Below are 20757 nucleotides of genomic sequence, written 5' to 3'. Positions count from 1 at the left end.
GTTCTCTAGGTGACATACAATACATTAAAAACATAAAATACAAACCTTAAAACAAAAAATACATAAAATACAAACCTTAAAACAAAAAATAAAAACAACCCAGAATAAAACTGAGATAAAACCAGCAGCAAAGAGTTAAACCATCTCATAGAATAGTATAGTAGGGTTGGAAGGGGCCTACAAGGCCATCGAGTCCAACCCCAGGCCATCGAGTCCAACCCCAATCTCAACATATAAAACCAAATTAAAACCACCAGCAGAATAAAATACTAAAAGCGGTTCTTAACATGCCGGGGAGAATAAAAAAGTCTTCATCTGGCACCAGAAAGGTGATAATAGGCGCCAGGCGAGCCTCTCTGGAGAGAGCATTCCACAAACAGGGTGCCACCACTGAAAAGTCCCTTTCTTGTAGCCACCCCCTTGCCTCATTTGGTGGAGGCACCTGGAGGTGGGCCTCAGATGATCGTAATGCATCTTTCCCCACCCCACACACACACACTCACTCACTCACTCACTGTCTCTCTCACACACACTCAGTGGACACTGGTTCCCTCTCTGCATGCCCCCTACCAATTGGTACCCTAGACAGCTGCTTAGGTTTCCCTTTTGGAGTAGAGACAGCCACCCTGCCACATCTCTGAGTTGTTAATCCTATTTTGCTTTCATAGGGCACTTCATGGTATCCAAAGAGCTTCATGTGTGTTCTCTCGGCCCTCCTTACAACAGCCTTGTGAGGTGGCGGGTTAGTGTTATGACCCCCATGTTCCAGAGGAATGAAGGGGCCAAGAAAGAGCAAGAGAGTGAGAGTGTAGATTGGCTAAGGCTACCTAGTGAGTTCACACTGAATGCAAGATTTGTGGCATGGTCTCCGTGTTTGCTTAGTGGTTAAGACGCTGAACTGCAGACTGGAAGGTCGGCAGGACAGCAGTTCGAGACCCGGGTGCCGCGTGACAGAGTGAGCTCCCGTCTTCAGTCCCAGCTCCCGCCAACCTAGCAGTTCAAAAGCAAGAAATTGCAAGTAGATAAATAGGTACCGCTTCGGCGGGAAAGGTAACAGCGTTCCGTGCACCTCGGTGTTCAGTCATGCTGGCCACATGACCACGGAAGCGTCTTCGGACAGCGCTGGCTCTTCGGCTTAGAAACGGGGATGAGCACCGCACCCTAGAGTCGGACACGACTGGTTGGGAACACCTTTACCTTTACCTCCATGTTTACTCGGCACATAAACCTGGCTACAGAGGGGTTTGCTCTCAAGTAAAATATGTGTGGCAACCGTAGCCAGGAAAGCTAATCCACTTCTCCTCACTCCTGGGCCTGCCGTCCCGGTGTGGTCATCCTGGTTGATGGTCTTCAGCCCTCCTGGCAGCTTGGTCTGCTTGCCTGTTAAAACGGGTTTGTCTTCCCTTTGTCTGCCTGTAGTTTTCTTTAGAGACAGCATGGTGTAGTAGCTAGAGCGTTTGGACTTTAGGCTGGAGGAGAATTCGACTCCCATCCCCACAGCCACAAAGCTCACTTGGTGAACTTGGGCCAGTCACTCGTCCCAGCTTAACCCTCCTTGCAGGGTTGTTGTGAGGATAAAATGGGAGTTGGACCATGTACGCCACACAGGAAGGGTGGGAGAACAAATGTCAGACATCATCTGTTATTCCCTCTCCTTGCCCAGCCAGGTCCCAAGGCAGAACCGCATTCCTCACGATGTGATCTCATTTGCTTGTAACCAAAGCAACAGGGGAGCTTAGGCTGGGAAGGGAGGATCTGAGAAATTCGACAGGCTGCAAGGCCCTGTTTTGGAGCCAACAGTTTTTGGGGGTAGGGGAGTTTATGAAACAAAATGTGACAGCTCTTCTCTCTCAAGAGCGCCATTTGGTTTCGGGGAGGTAGCATCGGGGGTGTGGAAACTGAGGGCGGCCAGCCCAAAGTAAGAGCTTTTGAGACGGGAAGTCTCCAGTTCAAATCCCACCTCAGTTTAGACAAGCTGCTACAATCTCTCAGCCTCAGCTGCTCTCCCTATCCCACCCCCTGATACAATGTATGGGTGGGGGCGGGGATAAAACTGACCTATCTTGCAGGGTTGTTGTAAGGATCACGAATGTAACATATCTGAGACACTTTGTGCCAGAAGCACTAATTAAAGTTCTAATTATTATGATTGTGGTAGGGTCTTTCTCCTATCGGGGCAGAAGCGCCAGTCTGAGGTCATCAGGACATTGGGATCAAACTAGATCTTTGTTGGAGCCCCAGAGTCTGTTTTTGAAGCCAGGCCTCAGTCCCAGCATGAGTGAGATTCTAAAGGAGCAGAGTGCCTCTGGGCATATGTAGAGGTTTCTCACTCAACCAATTAAGCACAGCCACCTCCCATACACTTCCTGGTAGGTCTAAGGCCTGCGCCTCTCATTTTGAGAAACCAGTTAGTGGCTCTCAATCTCGTCCTGTTTGAAGGTTGTGCGTACCTCAGTGTGTGTGACTCATGCACATCTAACTGTATTTTGCCCTGAAGGTACATGCGCTGGGAAGCCACATTTTGGCCCTGGCTTCTTGGGCATGGTGTGAGTACATGTGGCAAAAGCAAAGCGTGATGGCATGCTTGCCTTTTACGCCTGAGTGTCCTCGACAGGCGCAGTATTGGTGTAGGAAATTCCCAGAGTACAAAGAGGACCTAAAAACGGGGTTTAGGGCTGGCCGGCCTGTCTCTAAGGGCATTGTCAAGAAGGGCAGCCTAGTAGGGAAGTGTGTCGTGGCCTCCAGAGCATGGGAATAGGGGTGGCTGCTGGCAGGAGGCCCTCGCTGGTTTGCAGGAGCCAAGATGTGAATGCTTGATCAAAATCCCTCAGTGACCCCATGTGCAGTCGTCGGCATGGCTGTGCAGATATTCTGGGTTTCTCGGTCAGTCAGCCTCAAAAGGGATCTCCCAGTGAGTCTCAAAGGGAGGGAAAAAAACAGCCTGGCCCCTAGCTAGTCATCTAGGTCATGCCTAGAGCGGGAATTGCTGGGAGCCAACGGTTTGGCGCTTCTGAGAGGAGAGTCTAATGGTTAGGGTCAGAGGTGGGAAGCTATGCAGAAACTCCCAGCTTCTTTCTCCAGCAATAACCAGGAGGTGTGACAGATCTACCAGGACTGTCTTCTGGGTTTAGCCATTCCTCCCACATCTCTCTTTCCCACTCCAGGTGTGGGAGGCACTCCACATATGTTCAGAGATGCCCTTTGTTTTGCAGGCTCCAGGGTTGAGTAGGGTAGAGCTGCTGATTAGGCAGCAATTATTTGCCCCCTGAGCTAGAATGTAGTTGTCCAGGCCTCCCTAGTCTCACCCAACTTATAGAATCATAGAATCATAGAATAGTAGGGTTGGAAGGGGCCTACAAGGCCATCGAGTTCAACCCCCTGCTCATTGCAGGAATCCAAGTCAGAGCATCCCTGACAAATGGCTGTCCAGCCTCGTCTTGAAGGCCTCCAGTGTGGGAGAGCCCACCACCTCCCCAGGTAATTGGTTCCATTGTCGTATTGCTCTGACACTCAGGAAGTTTTTCCTGATGTTCAGCCGGAATCTGGCTTCCTGTAACTTGAGCCCATTATTCCGTGTCCTGCACTCTGGGATGATCGAGAAGAGATCCTGGCCTTCTTCTCTGTGACAACCTTACAAGTACTTGAAGAGTGCTATCATATCTCCCCTCAGTCTTCTCTTCTCAAGGCTAAACATGCCCAGTTCTTTCAGTCTCTCTTCATAGGGCTTTGTTTCCAGTCCCCTGATCATCTTTGTTGCCCTCCTCTGAACCCTCTCCAGTTTGTCTGCATCCTTCTTAAAGTGTGGTGCCCAGAACTGGACACAGTACTCCAGATGAGGCCTAACCAGTGCTGAGTAGAGGGGAACTAGTACTTCCCGGGATTTGGAAGCGATGCTTCTATGAATGCAGCCCAAAATAGCATTTGCCTTTTTTGCAGCCACATCACATTGTTGGCTCATATTCAGCTTGTGATCGACAACAATTCCAAGATCCTTCTCGCTCGTAGTGTGGTTGAGCCACGTATCCCCCATCTTGTAACTGTGCCTTTGGTTTCTTTTTCCTAGGTGCAGAACTTGGCATTTGTCCCTATTAAATGCCATTCTGTTGTTTTCTGCCCAGCGCTCCAGTCTATCCAGATCACTTTGAATTTTGTTTCTGTCTTCCAAAGTATTAGCTATCCCTCCCAATTTTGTGTCATCTGCAAATTTGATCAGCATGCCCTGCACCTCCTCCTCCAAGTCATTAAAAAAAATGTTGAAGAGCACTGGGCCCAGGACTGAGCCCTGCGGTACCCCACTCGTTACCTCTCCCCAGCTTGAGAAGGTCCCATTGATAAGCACTCTTTGAGTCCGATTCTGTAGCCAACTGTGGATCCACCGGATCGTTGTTTCATCTAGCCCACTTTGAGCTAGTTTGCTCATCAGGATATCATGGGGCACTTTGTCGAAAGCTTTGCTGAAGTCGAGGTATATGATGTCTACAGCATTCCCACGGTCTACAAGGGAGGTTACTTGATCAAAAAATGAGATCAGATTTGTCTGGCAGGACTTGTTTTTGACAAATCCATGTTGGCTTTGAGTAATCACGGCATTGTTGTCAAGGTGCTTCCAGATGGATTGCTTTATGATCTGCTCCAGAATTTCCGCAGGGATTGATGTCAGACTGACTGGTCTGTAGTTCCCAGGTTCCTCCTTTTTACCCTTTTTGAAGATAGGGACGACGTTAGCCCTCCTCCAGTCATCTGGCACTTCCCCCGTCCTCCATGATTTCTCAAAGAGAATAGACAGCGGTTCTGAGAGTTCTTCTGCCAGTTCCTTTATTACTCTAGGATGCAGTTCATCTGGCCCTGGAGATTTGAACTCATTCAAAGTAATTAGGTGTTCCTTGACCATATGCCTGTCGATCTCAAGCTGCAATCCTGCCCCTTCAGCCTGTACTTCGCCTTTGCCAGGGGGGTCATAGACCCTCTTTTGGGAGAAGACTGAGCCAAAGTAGGAATTGAGCACCTCTGCCTTTTCTTTGTCATCTGTTATCATTTTTCCATCTTTATTTAATAGCTGAACCACAATTTCTTTCCTCTGCCTTTTACTATGCACGTAGCTGAAGAAAGCCTTTTTGTTGTTTTTAACATCCCTTGCTAACCTCAGCTCATTCTCAGCTTTAGCCTTCCTGACGCCATCCCTGAAATTCTGTGCTATCTGCCTGTACTCTTCCTTTGTTACTTGGCCTTCTTTCCACTTCCTATATGTGTCCTTTTTTGTTTTCAGGTCATCCCTAAGCTTTTTGTGAAGCCACATTGGCTTCTTCTGTTGTCTTCCACCTTTTCTTCTTGTTGGAATTGCTTGTGATTGTGCCTTGAGAATTTCCTTTTTTAAAAGCTCCCACCCATCTTGGACTCCTTTTCTCGCTAGCATTGCTTGCCATGGGACCTTACTGATCATTGTTCTGAGTTTATGAAAATCAGCTTTCCTAAAATCCAGGGTACGCGTTTGACTACACTTGGCTTTTGCTTCCCTTAGAACCAAGAACTCAAGTACAACATGGTCGCTTTCCCCCAGAGTTCCTGTAACTGCTACTTTATCCACTAAGTCATCTCTGTTGGTTAGGATCAAGTCAAGGATAGCCGATCCTCTAGTTCCTTCCTCTACTTTCTGTAGGAGGAAGTTATCCGCCACACTTGTAAGATGACACAAGTCTATGTGTTTTTAAAGAGGGGAGAGGGTTAAGAGGCAACCTGGCTGTAGGACAGGAGTGGAGAATGTGTGGCTGTCCAAATGCTGTTGGACTACAGCCGCCATCAGCCCTAGGCAGCATAGCCTGCTAGGACTGTCTGTCAAAAATAAAACCCTGTTCCCCTGGAGAAGAAGCACACTCTGTATGGGCTCAGAGGCACTGTGCCTTTTCTTTTCAGTGCCAGGCTTTTGTACAAGAAAATAGTTGCTGTCCCCTCTAGGGCCAGGCCTTAGGACCAACGACTGAGGTGGTGGGGCTGAAGCTGGGGGGAAATGTCCTCTCCCCCTTCCATTCATGCCCTGGTAGTTCCAATGAGTCTCCAACACGTGCCCCCTTGTGGGGCCTGCACCAGCCAGCTGTCACTGCTCTGTTTATTGTGGCCCACTTTCTGAAAATAAACCTTGGCCAACTCCCGCCCGCCCAAGGACTTGATGCCTCAAAGTTGGCAGGGGTTATTTCACTGTGACACAACCATGTCACACTGGTGGCAACATTGGGGAGTCTGGTCAAACCTCACTTTATGTGTGTGTGGGAGGGGGGCTTCTCAGGCTGGGGGAACTGTCCTGCTTTGGGTTAAATCCTTCCTTTCTCTCTCTTGCTTCCCCCCACCCCTGCCCCAATTCTCTGGGGAAACTGCCAATGAACTGGGATCCAGGCCAGAGCTGGAGCTCTGACTGGTCAAACCGGAATATGGGACAGTTCCCCCACCCCCATCCCTGAAGAGGGTCCTGGTGCCAAGTTAGGGGTTTAATAGGAATCCCATGTTAATGCCAGCTCTGGTGGCCCTCAGCCTCAACCCTGGAGGGGGACCGCAGGAGAAGTTGCACACAGCCCTCACTTCCTGTCTTCATCTGACACAACCATGTGGGGGCCAAGACTGCAACACAAATTGGAGGGGGGGATATTCCACCCATTCCCCAAATCCCTATGGATTGGCATCAATCACCACCTAAACAGCCACATTCGACAGAAAACTGGAGGCACTGGTTAAACTGCATGGGGGCTGAGATTCTTTGGCCTCAGTCACCCCCACCTGCAGTATGGGCATAATAATAATACAGACCTTACTTAAGGAAGTGTTTCTGAGGATGATTGAGAAATTTGTATGTGTAGCGCTTTGTACACACGAAATCCTACGGGGGCGAAAGTTTACAATAAAGGAGTCCACCTGGCCAGAACAAGGGATTTGACAAACAACCTTTAGGCACAATCCTATGCATGTTTAGACAGAAAAAAGGCCTAACAACTCCCAGCTGGCTGGGGAATGCTGGGAGTTGCAGGACTTTTTTCTGTCTAAAGGATTGCGCCCTTTGTAAACTACCCAGAGAGCTTCAGCTATTGGGTGGTATAGAAATGTAAATAATAATAACAACAATAACAACAATAATAATAGCAATAATGTCCCTTTAATGGCTGCAGATGTCGGCAATTAACCCACAGGGTGTGATTCTGAGACATAGACCCCCTGCACAGATCAGTGTGTGTGTGTGTGTGTGTGTGTGTGTGTGTGTGTGAGAGAGAGAGAGAGAGAGAGAGAGAGAGGTCTGAATAGACTGTGGCTCTCCAGATGTTGTTGGTCACACTCCCATCAGACCCAGCCGGCATGGCCAATGGTCAGAGACGGTGGGAGTTGTGGTCCAACATCTGGATCCCCCACCTGTGCAATAGACAGAAGCGACCAATAGACTAAAAACTGACTGTTTCTCACAGGAGTTGGCTAGAAATGGGGGTTGCGCTGTCTTGAGCAGGGTGTCGCTGCTGTGCAAATTGCTTTCTGGAAAACTGAGGCTGGAGTGGCTGGGTTTGCTGTGAGCTGCAGGAGTGCCTGTTTGCCTCCACACATATTCTGCTTTATTTGTAAATGAAACAAATATTCTAAGTCCACAATCCACAGTTGGGCAATAGCTTTATTAGGTCCAACCCAAATTCCACAAAAATGTGCAATCTTTCAAGTTCTCCAGACCTCGAAAGATTGCACATTTTTGTAGCGTTTGGGTTGGTTCTAACAAAAGTATCGCGCCGCTGCAGATCTGGGATTTTAAAAACATGCCTAGAATAGCACTGCCCCTGAAATTTCTCATCATGTGAGAAAGTGAAGAGTCTGCAACAGCAGAAACATTCAGTAAGTCAGTGTTGTATAGTGGTTAGAGCATTAGACTAGTACCAGGAATCCCTACTCAGCCACGAAGCTCAGAGGGTGACCTTGGCCCAGTCTTGTTCTCACTCGTTCTCAGCTTAACCTTCCTCACAGGGTTGTTGTGAGGATAAAATGGAGGGTGCACCATGCATGCTGCTTTATTTATTTATTATTAAATTTATTAATCGCCCATCTGACTGGTCACCCAGCCACTCTGGATTGGCTTTGAGTGCCTTGTCATTAACTTGGGATATAAATATAATGTGACGGGGAGAGCAATCCTATGGGGGGCCATAGGATAGTTCCGATTAATGGATCCAAGGTCAGAGACGGTGATCAGCCAGTGCAGTTCTCAGCAGAGGGAACCGTGCCGACTGCCTCTCTGAGCTCGCAAAAGTGAGCTCAGAAACGAGGGGAAATGGGCGGATCTGTGGGAGGGGACTGGGGAGGCGGGAACATGAGCTGTCCCCCGCCTCCCCCCCCCCCCGCAGAGCCCCAGCTAGATGGGTGTTCACCCATCTAGCAAAACTGCAAAGCAGGAGAAGTGCACCTCCACTCCTCCTCCCGCTCTGCGTAGGGTGCCTGTCAGCCTCCGAGTTCAGAGGCTGATGGGCATCTGGATAGGATTGCGCCCTTCGTATTTTTAATGCAAGTAAGAGATAATAACTGTATCCTCCCCCCCAACACACAGGTGGCCATGGTGGAGGTGCAGCTTGAGGATTACAACTACCCCCGAGAGCTGCTCGTTGCCTTCAGTGCCTGCACCACCATACTAGTGGCCGTCCACCTCTTTGCCCTCATGGTGAGCACCTGCATCCTGCCCCACATCGAGGCCGTCAGCAACATCCACAATCTGAACTCAGTCAACGAGTCGCCCCACGAGCGCATGCACCACTACATTGAGCTCGCCTGGGGCTTCTCCACAGCCCTGGGCATCTTCCTCTTCCTGACCGAGGTGGTCTTGATCTGCTGGGTCAAATTTATGCCCGTCCGCGGCACCTCATCCGCCGGGAAGTGCTGTGCCCCTGTGCCGGTCCTCACCGCTAACGCCACCACGGCCCCTCCGGACAGCTCCGGCTGGAATGCGGCCATGGCCTCCACCGTCATCATGGTTCCCGTCGGCGTGGTCTTCGTGATCTTCGCCTTGCACTTCTACCGGTCCCTGGTAGGACACAAAACGGACCGGCACCAGCAAGAGCTGGAGGAACTCCACCAGATCAAATATCAGTTGGACGGAGAAGCCACAGCACTGCAGGTGGTTTGAGTTTTGGAGGCCTCGCTTGAACTGTTAACAGGCTCAAGTCGCTGGAGGCTGCTGTTTTTCCAGAGAAAGAAGACAGGCCTTCTCGTTCGGGTCCTGACTTTGACTCAGCGGGCAGCTGGGAATGCACCGGTACAGTCGAAACATAACCAAAAAGCTACAGTGTCCTTTTTGCAGGGTTCTCCCCCCACTTTGTTTTTTCCTTCTCGCCATCTTACAAAATTCACGCGTGTTCCACTGGAAACAAATGGGAGAAAGGGTATTTAAATGCAGAACCGTCTGTTGAAATGGAATCGTTCCTGAAAACGAGTGGTGGAAACTTGGAACACCTTGCCCAAACTTCATCCGTCCTGTCGCCTGATGGAGTTTTAACAATGCAACAAGCTTTTTGCTCAGAGAGATGGCATTTGCCCCAGGAGGAGGGACAGTGGCTTTGTTTTATTTGGGTGCAATTTTTTTCCTCTTTGCATTTCCACAAAATGAGGGGTGGGGCGTCCTCAGGTATTTTACTCACAGGAGCTGGGATTTAAAGATGGAGGTGAAAGATGAGTGGATTTGGAAAAGCCAAACCAGTCAATTCAGTCTGCCCTTTGCTCCCTTCTCACCCCCAATCTTAATCAAATGGGGATGTGTCTAGGGTAGACACCACCAAATAGCTTCTGTGAAGCTACTTCCCTTCCCCTTCAGGGGTTGTTGAGGACACTGGGGTGTGAACCAGTACTGGCCTGAGTCCAGGGCCTAGCCAAGCAAGCTAGGCCTCAGAGGTGGCTCTGCAAAGTCGGTCACTGTGATTGGCAGGCAGCATGAAGCTTCTGGATTGGCCAGGCCTGGTATAAATACCAGTCCTGCCTTGACCTGGCCAACAGAATAACACCTTCTGGGCTTGAAGCTCCAGTTTTAGATCCCAAGCTGGACGTAATGGGATCATCATTCATGTGTCTGTCCCGTTCACGTGAAAAAGCGGAGCAGTTTTACTTTAACATTAACAAGGAGTGCATAGGAGAGTGATATTAGACCTTTCTTGGGGCTGGCTTTCCTGCAGCCAGTTGCCCTGGTTACCAAAAATAAGCCTAGAATGGAGGAAAGTGATGGGGGTAGGATCAGTGCCCCTTTCCTTTACACTCTTTCTAGTGTTAAGATCCTCACCGCTCCACATTGTACATGAACAGGAGTGGACCAATGAAGAGATGCGTGTGTCTGCCGCTGTTGCATCTAGTTTTGTCTTCAAAGAGCCACACACTGTGGATCTTTTAAATTGTCAACTAGCAGAATAAAGTTTCTGCTCCTCCTCCCCAGAAGACCCGTAAAGCAGGAGTGTTGAAAAGTATGGGAAGGAGAAAGTAGGAGAGGATGAGAAGGAGGCGTTGTGTGCCTTGTGATGGGGAGGAGCGGCCGTTTTGATAAAGTGGGAAATGGCTTATCTCACTGCCTCTTAACGGCCCTCTACAACATCTGATTCCCAGCTTCAGCATGTTCAAGCACCTCTGAGCTGGCTGGCTGCTTGCTTGACCAATTCTTGAAGAGATGAGAGGAAGGAAAGAGTGCTGTTGCCTAGCAAAGGCAGGGCACATTCCTCAGGGCAGGAAAACCTGTGCTGCAGTTGCTTGGCAACGTCGGTGTCTCCTCTTTCTTCCCCAGTCGGCGATGCCGTTGGGGGCAATGGAGGCCAATGGCAGCAATGGGGCCAGAGACAAAGAGTACTTGCCATTTTAGTGCAGTGGGACGGCGCACATGAACCCTCTTCCTGGTCCAGGACAGCAGTTGAATTCGTAGAGCCAGCCTGGGTTTCCAGATATCAAGGAAAGGAATGTTTGAAGGGTGACTCATGCGCTCAGCCTTGTCAAAAGACCAATGCTTTTTCTCTATAGAAGGACAGTTCATTCTTAGCTGTCAGGCTTGAAGGGAAATGGTATATTTTTGTTGGATGAGGAGCAGATGGAGGGCCGGTGAATATCTGCAGCTGAGCCGAGCACAGCTGTGGGTGCTCTTTTCTGCTGTTTTTTGTATCTGTCGTTAATGAGAAATGCCCCCTTGTGCACAAGCATTCGGACCGGTGGGGTGGGGGACACTGGGGGTCCTGAGAGCCACATTCTCAGAATCACAAAGGTGCAGAATCCCATGACGGGAGCTTCTGGCCCCATGCTCCCTCCCCGCACTGCCCTCGGCTCCCAACCTAGCCTGCAGTCTTGATAGACCTGTTATTATAACTTGGGACGTTATGTCACTTCATTGTGAGTGACAGGCAGCGTATTAGAGGGAGAGCCATAATTCAGAGGCCAAGGAGTTCTGGGGTGTGCGGCCTGTACTACACTTTGCACACAGACACACATTGCTGCCCTCACCCTGCCATGGGGCCCTTACACATAGAGATCCACCGGGGGGGGGGCACCATATGAGGGGTGGTAGACAGGCTTGGTTTCCCCTGCAAAATTGTCCCTAAGCTTATTGCTTGGCTTTTCTCCGTAGCAGTGAATGAGTAATAGAGACACTGTCGGGGTGGAAGTTGACCCTGTCTTGGGTGACCCCGGTGTCTGGAGCAGCGGCATGGCTGCCCCTCTCATGGCCAGGAGACCCTGACAACTGAATCACGCCCACATCTGTTGTCATCCCTGGGTCAGTTCCTTCCCCAACTTGGTGCCCTCCAGATGTTTTGTATGACAACTCCCAGCATTGCCGACCATGGGTTATGCTGGCTGAGGCTGATGGGCGTAGAAGTCTAAAACAGCAGGCTGGGGCCCGGGCTCTGCTTTTTCAGGGTTAAGCTCGAGCGTGACAGAAATAGCATGACAGAGTTTTAACATCACATGACATAGTTTTTATCAGGTGAAGCAGCTATGAGTGGTTTCCAGTTGAGCTGAGGGCTGGTTGTGGTGGGGGCAGTGGAGAGGAAAAAGAGGAGCTGTTGAACCGTTTCCTCCTCCCCAGCTATTTGTGCTCAAAACTGTACTTCCTCCCAAGTGCTTTTCTTCCCCGAGCATTAGAAGAGTTACAGGGACTTGTGTCTTATCTCTCTGTGAGAAAAGTAGCTGGGGGTGGGGTGGGGGGCATGGAAGAGAGATTTTGAATTACCAATGGGAAGGGGGGGGGAAATAAACAGCCACCCACCCACCCCACTCCCAATATGCCCTCTGCTCACTTTGCAGCTGTTTTGCTCGATAAAAGAACATCTTTTGGATCCAGTCAGGGTGGGGAAAGGATTGTGGAATTACACATACGATAAGGTCAATTCATGTCCCACGAGAGCCGCTACTGTCATGTCAGGGAGTGCTGATGTACATCAGCTCAGCAGAGGAGAGAAAGACACATCAAATCCATGCCGATCAGGGACGTTGCGGAGGATTTCTTGAAGCACAGCAGCTGCCTAAAATTCAATACAGTCTGCTATCAAGCAGTGCTGACATTTCCCTATTAAACAAAAAATAGATTGTATCCACTCACTCTTAGCCACACCAGCTCGATAGCTTGTATGCCTCAGGACGGACATTGTCTTGGCTTTTAAAAATGTTTTCCTTTTTGTGGAAGCCGTTTTAGTTTACATGTTAACCAATGTGGGGCTTCGGGTTTCGTACAACACGCGGATGGGTACACGCTTATGGCTCGGTACACACTTGACCATGTATTTCTGGTGTACTCTCTACTGCTGAAGCAGGAGATCCCAATTTCTGGCACTTTTTATTCTGTATGTTTTTAAAATAAAAATTGGGTGTTTTTTTTTAAGGAAAACAAAAGATGTCGAAGTGAAATTACTGAAAAACCTAGAGAGATTGTGAGCTTGTGTTTGAGTGTTCGTAATTTTCATTCCTGAGTTTTTAGAGGGCTCTTCAAGGCTGTATGTAGAGGACTGTCTTTGTAAATGTCCTCACTGATATATATCAAAACATATCCCTGCATATGGAAAGCTAGCATGTAGAAGGGTTGTCTAGTCTAGCCTAGCCTTTGCCCTGACATGCCTGTTTTTATATGCAGGGATTTTCTTACAGGTGAAAGCATTCACCTAAAAGGTTCCCCCCATGGTACGGTCCCAGCAGGACATCAACCAGAGATATTCTGCCTAGGCCGCGCTTCTACTTCCATTCTCAAGCAGCAGTAGTTTTATGCCACTGCAATAATAAAATACTTCAGTTCTATACTGTGCGCACTTCTCAGAGTGGAGTGCGTTACTGTTGAAGTGACTGCTGCAGTAAACTGTTGCTGTTTTGAAGAGGGTAGCGAACAACTGATGGTTCTTGAGATACCTGTGGGGTTTCATTTGAGGCAGGTTCTGGAATCTTGTTTTAAAAGGTCAGGTTCCTTAACTATCACATATATTTGCTGGAATTGTAACTGGACTGATTTTCTGTTTGGTATAGGCCAGGGACGGGAAATGTGTAGTCTTCCAGATTTGATGGACTACAACTCCCACCATTCCTTGCCGTTGGTACTGTTGGGTAGAGCTGATGGGAATTACAGTCCACCAACATCTGGAGGGCCACGCATCGTCCGTTCCTGGTGTAGGCGATGGAAGTGTTGTGCTCAATGAATCTCATTGCATGTATGTATTTATTTATTTACGTTTATATACTGCTCTATGCCTAATCAGATTCCGGAGCAGTGAACAATAACAGATAAAAAGATAAAAGAATAAAATGCCATATTAAACGTGTTATTTTTCAAAAGAGAATACCGGTAAAAACTGTGGCTGGTCAGTCAAGGAAGGCTTCCTGAAATAAAGATGTTTTCAAGAGGCACTGATAACAATACAATGTTGGCACCTGACTGACCTCCAGAGGTTTGAAGTTCCATAGAAAGGGGCCACTACACTGAAGGCTCTTCTCCCGGGGGACTTCAGTCGGGCCATAGATCCAGGCAGAACCACCAGGAGTATGCCTTCTGATGACCTCAGTGACTGGGCAGGTTGACAAGGGAGAAGACGCTCTCTCATGCATTTGATGAAGAAGTATGTGTAACTCCAAAGCTTGAATGTCCCAACATTTACCTCTGTGTGTACACATGCATTTGTCCTTCTAAAAAAGTATTGTGTAGTGCTGTGCGGCTTTTAAATGTCTCCCTCCACCTCACCCCCACACAGCTGTTGCACTTTCGTTTTTATTTTTCCCTTCCTGCAATTGCCATTTTGACCTACTTCCCTTCTTGCATCTTAACCCCATTCTAGAGAAATCTAGCCTGGGTCTACACTTTCCGCAGAGTGAGGTGGTCGAATGAACGCTGAGACAGAAGGGTCTGTGCTATTTCAAACTGCAGGTGGGGAATTGCTTCTTGTTTTTTTTAATGCTCCTCCATGTAAAAATTCCCTGCAAATAGACATCAAGCATACTGGGAAATAAGATTTTAGCTTCACGCATTTACTAGCTATGCTGATTTTCTAATGCGGGAGGGGGGTGTCAATGTAGGGGAGCATTAAAGAAATGTGACCCTCCCATTCCCTACATTTGGAAATGGAACAATCCATTCTATTACTAAAGCAGCCTACTACCCCAGCCTTCCCCAACCTGGTGCCCTCTAGATGTGTTGGAACACAACTCCCACCATTCCCAGCCAGCTGGCTTGAGTGATGGGAGTTGCAATCCAACTCATCTGGAGGCCACCAGATTTGGAAAAGCTGTTATTACCCCTATCCCGCTGCAGTCATAGAAGAGACACACTTACTGTGCAGTCCTGTTCATGGTTATTCAGAAGTCAGTCCCACGGTATTCAGTGGGCCTTACACCTAGGAAAGTGCGCATAGGATCACATCCCTAAGCGCCCAATGGGGCATGTTAGTCACCAGTAAGTTCAGCCCATTAATTTTGATGGGCCCTAAACATGACTCATATCTCTCAATGGGGGCCTTAAAAAAAAAAAAAACTAACCAAAAATTTGCTGCAAGTCATCCTATGAAAGTAATTTGAGTGTCTGGCTTTGTGTAGTGCACGTGGAATTTGTGTCACTTTGCTTCCTACCCCTGTTGTCCGCTAGTCTCGTGACTGGCCAAGCTAAACACTTTAAAGTTAAAAACTGGGACTCCTGAGGTAAAAACCTCTCCTGTTTCCTCAGAAAGAAGATATGAGGTTAAACTGAGGTGGCTGCTTCAAGTAGCCATGAACAGGCAGACAAATTTGACCCCATGAGCACAATCCACCAACAAGGATTCCTGTGCAAGTCTAGTCTAAAAAGGACGGGAGCCGCCCAAGAGCACACTATGGATTTATTACACTTATATTCCGCCTATCCTCATAGGAGCTCAGAATAGAGTATAAGGCTCTTCTCTCCACCCCAGCCTGTGTTTTATCTTTACAACAACCCTGTGAGGTAGCTTAAGCTGAGAGAGAGAGCAACCGGCACTAGGGCAGCAAGAGCTTCGTGCCTGAGCTGGGATTTGAACCTGGCTCTCAGTCCTAGTCTAACACACTAGCCGGGGGGGGGGGGGGGAATGTATGGCTCTTCAGATATTGGACTATTATTATTAATTATTATATTTATTTTTATCCCTCTTTTTCCCCCAATACTGGGACACAAGGTGGCTTTACAACATTAAAATCTGTACAATGAAAACCTATAAATAGAAGTATACACAAGTTAAAAATATAATGAAATCACCGATAATATTAAAATTGTATAAAATATCAAAACGTTAAAAGGCAACAAGAAATATAGTATCCATCCGCCATATTCTCACAGGTCCAGACCAGCTATCCCCAGAGGCCTGCCGGAACAAAAAAAAGTTTTTAAATGCCTGTGAAAACATATCAAGGAGGATGCCCCTCCCGCCTCCCTGGGTGAGACTACAATCCCCATCATCCATGACCATTGGCCTTGCTGACTAGGGCTGATGGGAAATGCAGCCCAACAACATCTGAAGGGCCAAAAGTTCTCCATCCCCCACTATGTCACGTTGAGGTGCCATTTGGATTTCCCATTCTAAACCCCCAGATGTCTTCAGTAAGTTGGCCCTGGCTCATTTGGACCCATTCCAGGCCTTGTTTTGGAAAATTCGTGTCTCCCTCCCCAGCCTTTGCAAACTCTTGCTCCTGTGACACACTCACGTTCCATCCCTTCTGGAGAGAACTAAGAGAGAACTAAGCTATATATAATCCCTTTCTGGTTTTGGCTGGTCTCCAAGGTTGGTGAAATGTTTATGCTGTCTGAGAATACTCATGGTCCCAGCTGGGAAGAAGCCAAGAAGGTCTGGGAAACGGAGAGAGAAAAGGTCAAGGGCGGCTCATGAGCGCTCTGGGCTGGGTGGGAGCCAGAGGCAAAAGCCAACAGTCCTTAGAGAAGACCCATTGAAATGAATGGGATTTCATTTAGTCATGACTAACTGAAGTCCCATTCATTACAATGAATCTAGGACTAACATTGGATTTTACCCTAGGATATGGAAAGGAGGTGGCTCGGTGTTCCCACTACATCCCATAACGTCTGCACCTTCCAGTGTTTAAAGGAGGAAACTAGGCGCACTTGTCTTAGTGTTGGAAAATCTGGTGCAACTTACAGCAGAGTTGCTTTATGCAGAGAAAGCCTGGCAAGACAGCATTTGGTATTGGCGGCAATAAACACAGGCTAGAGCCAGTTTAGAAGATGTTCAAATCATCTTACTTTACCAGTGCTTTTATACGCATTGGCAGGAAGGCTATCTAACAATGTTTAACTACAAGCACCCCTTAAAGCTGGGTGTGTGAGTGTAAGTAAGCGAAGGTGTGAGATATGGCTCCTTGCCTCCTCTCTAGAAAGACTACATGGTAGCTGTTGCAGAGGCAAGAGGGGAAGGAGGAAGAAGGAAGAGGAAGGGGAGAGAGCTGGAAAAAGGCACTGATCAAGTTACAGGACATTATCGCCCCCTAGTGTCTGGAAGCATGCGGAGTTGTTTCTATTCTCCAACATTTAGCCCTTATGCGTCGGAAGGTTTTGCCACCATTGTGGTTCCAAAACAGGCCAGCGGTGCAGAACCATAGTGGCCACGCCCCTTCCCTTGACTCCGCCCCTTTCCCCCTCTTGCCAACTGTTCGGGGGTTTCCAGTCTTTTATGCAGGTTTTTCCCCATTCTAAAAGTTTGAAATGCCTCTCCCAAGGCCTAATTATTGGCAGTAAAGAGCTTTAAGCTAGAACAGGCTGGTATTTTTTTATATTTTGACCCCACCCCTTTTTGCCTTAAGCGCCACCCACCACTGGATTTCAGTCTGGCCCAAAACTGAATTCCACCCTCAGGATGAAAGAGGTTCTCCACCCCTGCTGTAAAACTTAGGTGTGTTGGGATTCTCTGTGGTTACTCAGTGGGGAGAGGGGGGGGAAGCACATTTTGCAGCGCCCACAAGCACACTCCTTTGCTCCAGGTGTAGCCTGTAGATGTTGGTAAACAAATGTTCAAGTCATGATAAAGATGAATAATGAACCTTGCGCTTGAACAGAGAGCTTCCTGAAACGCCTAAAATGAGCACTGCTTGCATCCATATAAGCAGGCAAGGCAGTGCCCTCCAGATATTTTGGACTTCAGCTCCCATAGTACCTTGGCCATGATTGATGGGACTTATGGGAGTTATAGTCCCAACAATCTGGAGGGCACCCATTGGTATAACCCACAGACCAGGATCAGGGAGATCTGGGTTCAAATCCCATCTCAGCCATGAAGCTCTCACAGGGTGATGACATTGGGCCACTTTCTCTCTCTCTCTTTCTCTGCCTAATCTACCTCACAGAGTTGTTGTGAGGATGAAATGGATCCCTGTGGTAAGTGGGGGGAGTACATTGCCCTGAGGTCCCCAGAGGAAGGGCGGGACAGAAATGTAATAAATACAATACAGGTAAAGCTATGGCAGACACAGCTTTGAAAAATGTAGGAGTATGAGACGAGATGAAAGTTGGCAACTTTTGTGCAAAAGGACAGAGGCCAAAATGGTCTGCCAACAACCCTCCTTATCTTGCCTCTATGTCAATTTATGTAAGGATAAGAAGCCGGAGGTTACATTTTAGACTTCAATGTGTGCTGCCATCTGGTGGAAAACAAAATTAATAGCATGTTCTCCACCGCCTCCCCCCCCATCCAAAACTGCTATTGTAAAAGGAAAAGCCCTGTGCTGAAAGAGCCATGTCTGTCTTTAGCAGTAAGACCATAGACACAAATGTTTCAGTTGTGTGAGAAACAACTGTGTATGTTTCTCTAGCTCAAATGTTTTGATCACAACTGGAAGTTGAGTTTGCATGGGCAAAGTCATTTTAATTAATGATGGGTTTTAAGACAGATGTAGGAGGTTGAAGCAGGTATTGGTACTTATAACTATGCTGTATCAATTGTCAGTTCTTAATTCAGTCCATTCTCTACCCTCCCTGTTCTCAAGGGCTTGGGGTGGGAAAAATTTGTGTGTGTGTGTGTGTGTGTGTGTGTGTGTGAGAGAGAGAGAGAGAGAGAGAGACAGAGACTCCTACAAAACAAGATACCCAATTTAGAAATCAATCACAATTATCCTCCACCTCCTTACCACTGACTGTGGATTGCAAGCCCAAATGGGAAGTATCACAGCATTTCCTGAAATTATTTAGATCTGTAGTATACATGGTGATATACCAAAAGTCTAACCACCACAAAAACAAGATAGGAAGATGAAACTAAACTTTCTAGTTCACTGGTAGAAAGCAATGGGAATTTTTAAGAAAAGCAATATAGAAATTTTCTGAAATGAATAAACAAGTTTGAATCCCCAAAAATTTTTAAATTCTGAACAGAAGAGAAAGTGCTACCCATATTTTGGAACACTGCCAGATTTGAAATGATCTTCATCAGACTTCACATCAAAAGCCGGTCAACTTTAGTAAATGATATGGATCTCGGCGAAGACTTCAGGATCTTCCATCCCAAGTTTTGGAATACTGGTATGGTTTTATAAAGAGATTTTCACCAACATTTACACCTGGACATATTTCAAAGGTTTGTTGTTGTTCAGTCGTGTCCGACTCTTCGTGACCCCATGGACCATAGCACGCCAGGCCTTCCTGTCCTGCGCTGTCTCCCGGAGCGTGCTCAAGTTCATATTCATTGCATCGGTGATGCTATCTAGCCATCTCATCCTCTGCCGTCCCCTTCTCCTTTTGCCTTCAGTCTTTCAAAGGTTACAGAATGTAAAACTGCAAGGAGGAGTTCAATTATTCAAAAATTGGAAGCATATCCTCCACCGCCTCAAGAAAAAAAAAAAAATCTCTTGCATTAAAAGAGATCACCCTCCACAACCGGGAAGGAGATGACTAGTGTAATGATTCATTTACCTCTTGCTGAGAGGCTTCAAATTATCTAGCCCCTCCAGAGACCAAGCAGGAAATGAAAAATATATACCATTATGCATACTCCTGAGTGGCGAGCAGTGCTTACCCAGGTTTGATTCCCTTTGGAAGGAAGTCATTGGAGATGTATTGGCATTCTGTAAAATCTGTTTTATTTACAAATATCTGGGTTGAACATATAGGTGGAGGAGGTACAGCTTAACTACTCAAAAAAACACTCTTCCAGGGAGACAGACAGCACCCCTAAAATGATGCTAGCTTATAGCAGGGATGAGCAGACTTCAGGCTTGCAGGATCTACTTTGTTTTTACTAGAGGTTCACCAACCAAAACCAGGTACAAAATAGGGAGGTAGAACCAGATGCAAGTGGAGCCACATGCCTTATCACTTGCATAGATAAGGCCAGATCTCCATCAGAGTTACTACAGATGAGAAGTTCTAACAGAAAACTCTAAGATCATGCAACAGAGGCACACAAATACCAGGTCAAAGGCAAGTGATTAATCTTCCTATTTTTACGTGTGAGCACGAGATAAGCAATTAATAAAAGGTCAATCATCCTAGAGATTTTTTAAGTTTCAAGTTTACTTACTATTGTTCAACTATTGGGAGTCTGAAGCCCTTGCATATCTTTTACAAATCATGCAGAAATTGGGTTCTATTGGGGTCAGTCTACCTGCTGCTCACCCCTGGATTAGAGTTGCAAAACCACAGCTGTCTGTGCCTTTCTTTTAGTCTCTTATCTGACTTCAAATGCAGTTTCTCCGTCACACAGAGACAAAGGGGTTACCTCATCCTTTGCTGGAGGGAGAGGGAGGTCTGCCCTCTTCTCTGATGGTTTTTCCTTTCCAGAACTTTCCCCAGATTGTGCTGTATCAAGGAACAACAGGGTAACTATTTAGTTCCCATAGAAACATAGTACCTCTGTATTATGAGCTATCAGCATTCTTGTCAAAGCTGGACAGATACAGACTCAGGCAATCTACATCAACAGCCCTACTCACAGAAATCTGGAAGGAAACCCATAACACTACATATTATATTTGGGAACATAGCAATCAAAATGTAAGATGCATCAGCATTACATGAAAAGCCTGAAGGAAAATTAACTCTTTGTGTGTACGTGTGTAGCCAATATGTCATATATTATTTATGTTGAATGTAGGACCAGTTTGGTGGGGAGGGTGCAATGAAAACATTTGATCCTCTTCATACCACAGGATTGTCCGTTTCCCTATTTTAAAATCCTATTATTTGATTTATTACTGGCATTTGTACTCTACCTTGCTTTTCATGAAAACATAGATTGTGTAAACTTCAACCTCTTACATTTTTCACTTTTTACATATATTCTTCCATATTCTTATCTTTTAATTTGC

General features: G+C 47.2%; 1 protein-coding gene and 1 long non-coding RNA gene across 3 annotated transcripts in view; one reads left to right on the top strand and one right to left on the bottom strand.

The window, feature by feature from the left end:
- Positions 1-18917, top strand: part of ORAI3 (ORAI calcium release-activated calcium modulator 3) — a 24743-nt gene extending 5826 nt beyond the window's left edge. The window contains exons 2-3 of one of the 2 annotated variants that reach the window (XR_014783937.1): positions 8561-14371; positions 18827-18917. Coding sequence is in view for 1 of the 2 variants with exons in the window: in XM_084806064.1 (XP_084662190.1) it covers positions 8561-9133 (573 nt within the window). In the remaining variant the exon portion in view is untranslated. Of the gene's footprint in view, positions 1-8560; positions 15297-18826 lie in introns of those variants that run through there. The other variant, XM_084806064.1, reaches the window with a different exon arrangement.
- LOC146342274 (uncharacterized) lies at positions 13791-20757 on the bottom strand. The gene is made up of 2 exons (XR_014783938.1): positions 20169-20757; positions 13791-19225 (listed from the first exon to the last, which is right to left on the bottom strand). It is a non-coding gene; the product is annotated as an uncharacterized LOC146342274 (long non-coding RNA).

This window comes from Heloderma suspectum, chromosome 6, assembly GCF_057233095.1.
Source record: "Heloderma suspectum isolate Gila_16-S chromosome 6, 16-S_ref, whole genome shotgun sequence".
In the NCBI taxonomy this organism is placed as follows: Eukaryota; Metazoa; Chordata; class Lepidosauria; order Squamata; family Helodermatidae; genus Heloderma; species Heloderma suspectum.
This window is presented reverse-complemented; position numbering and strand designations above follow the sequence as displayed.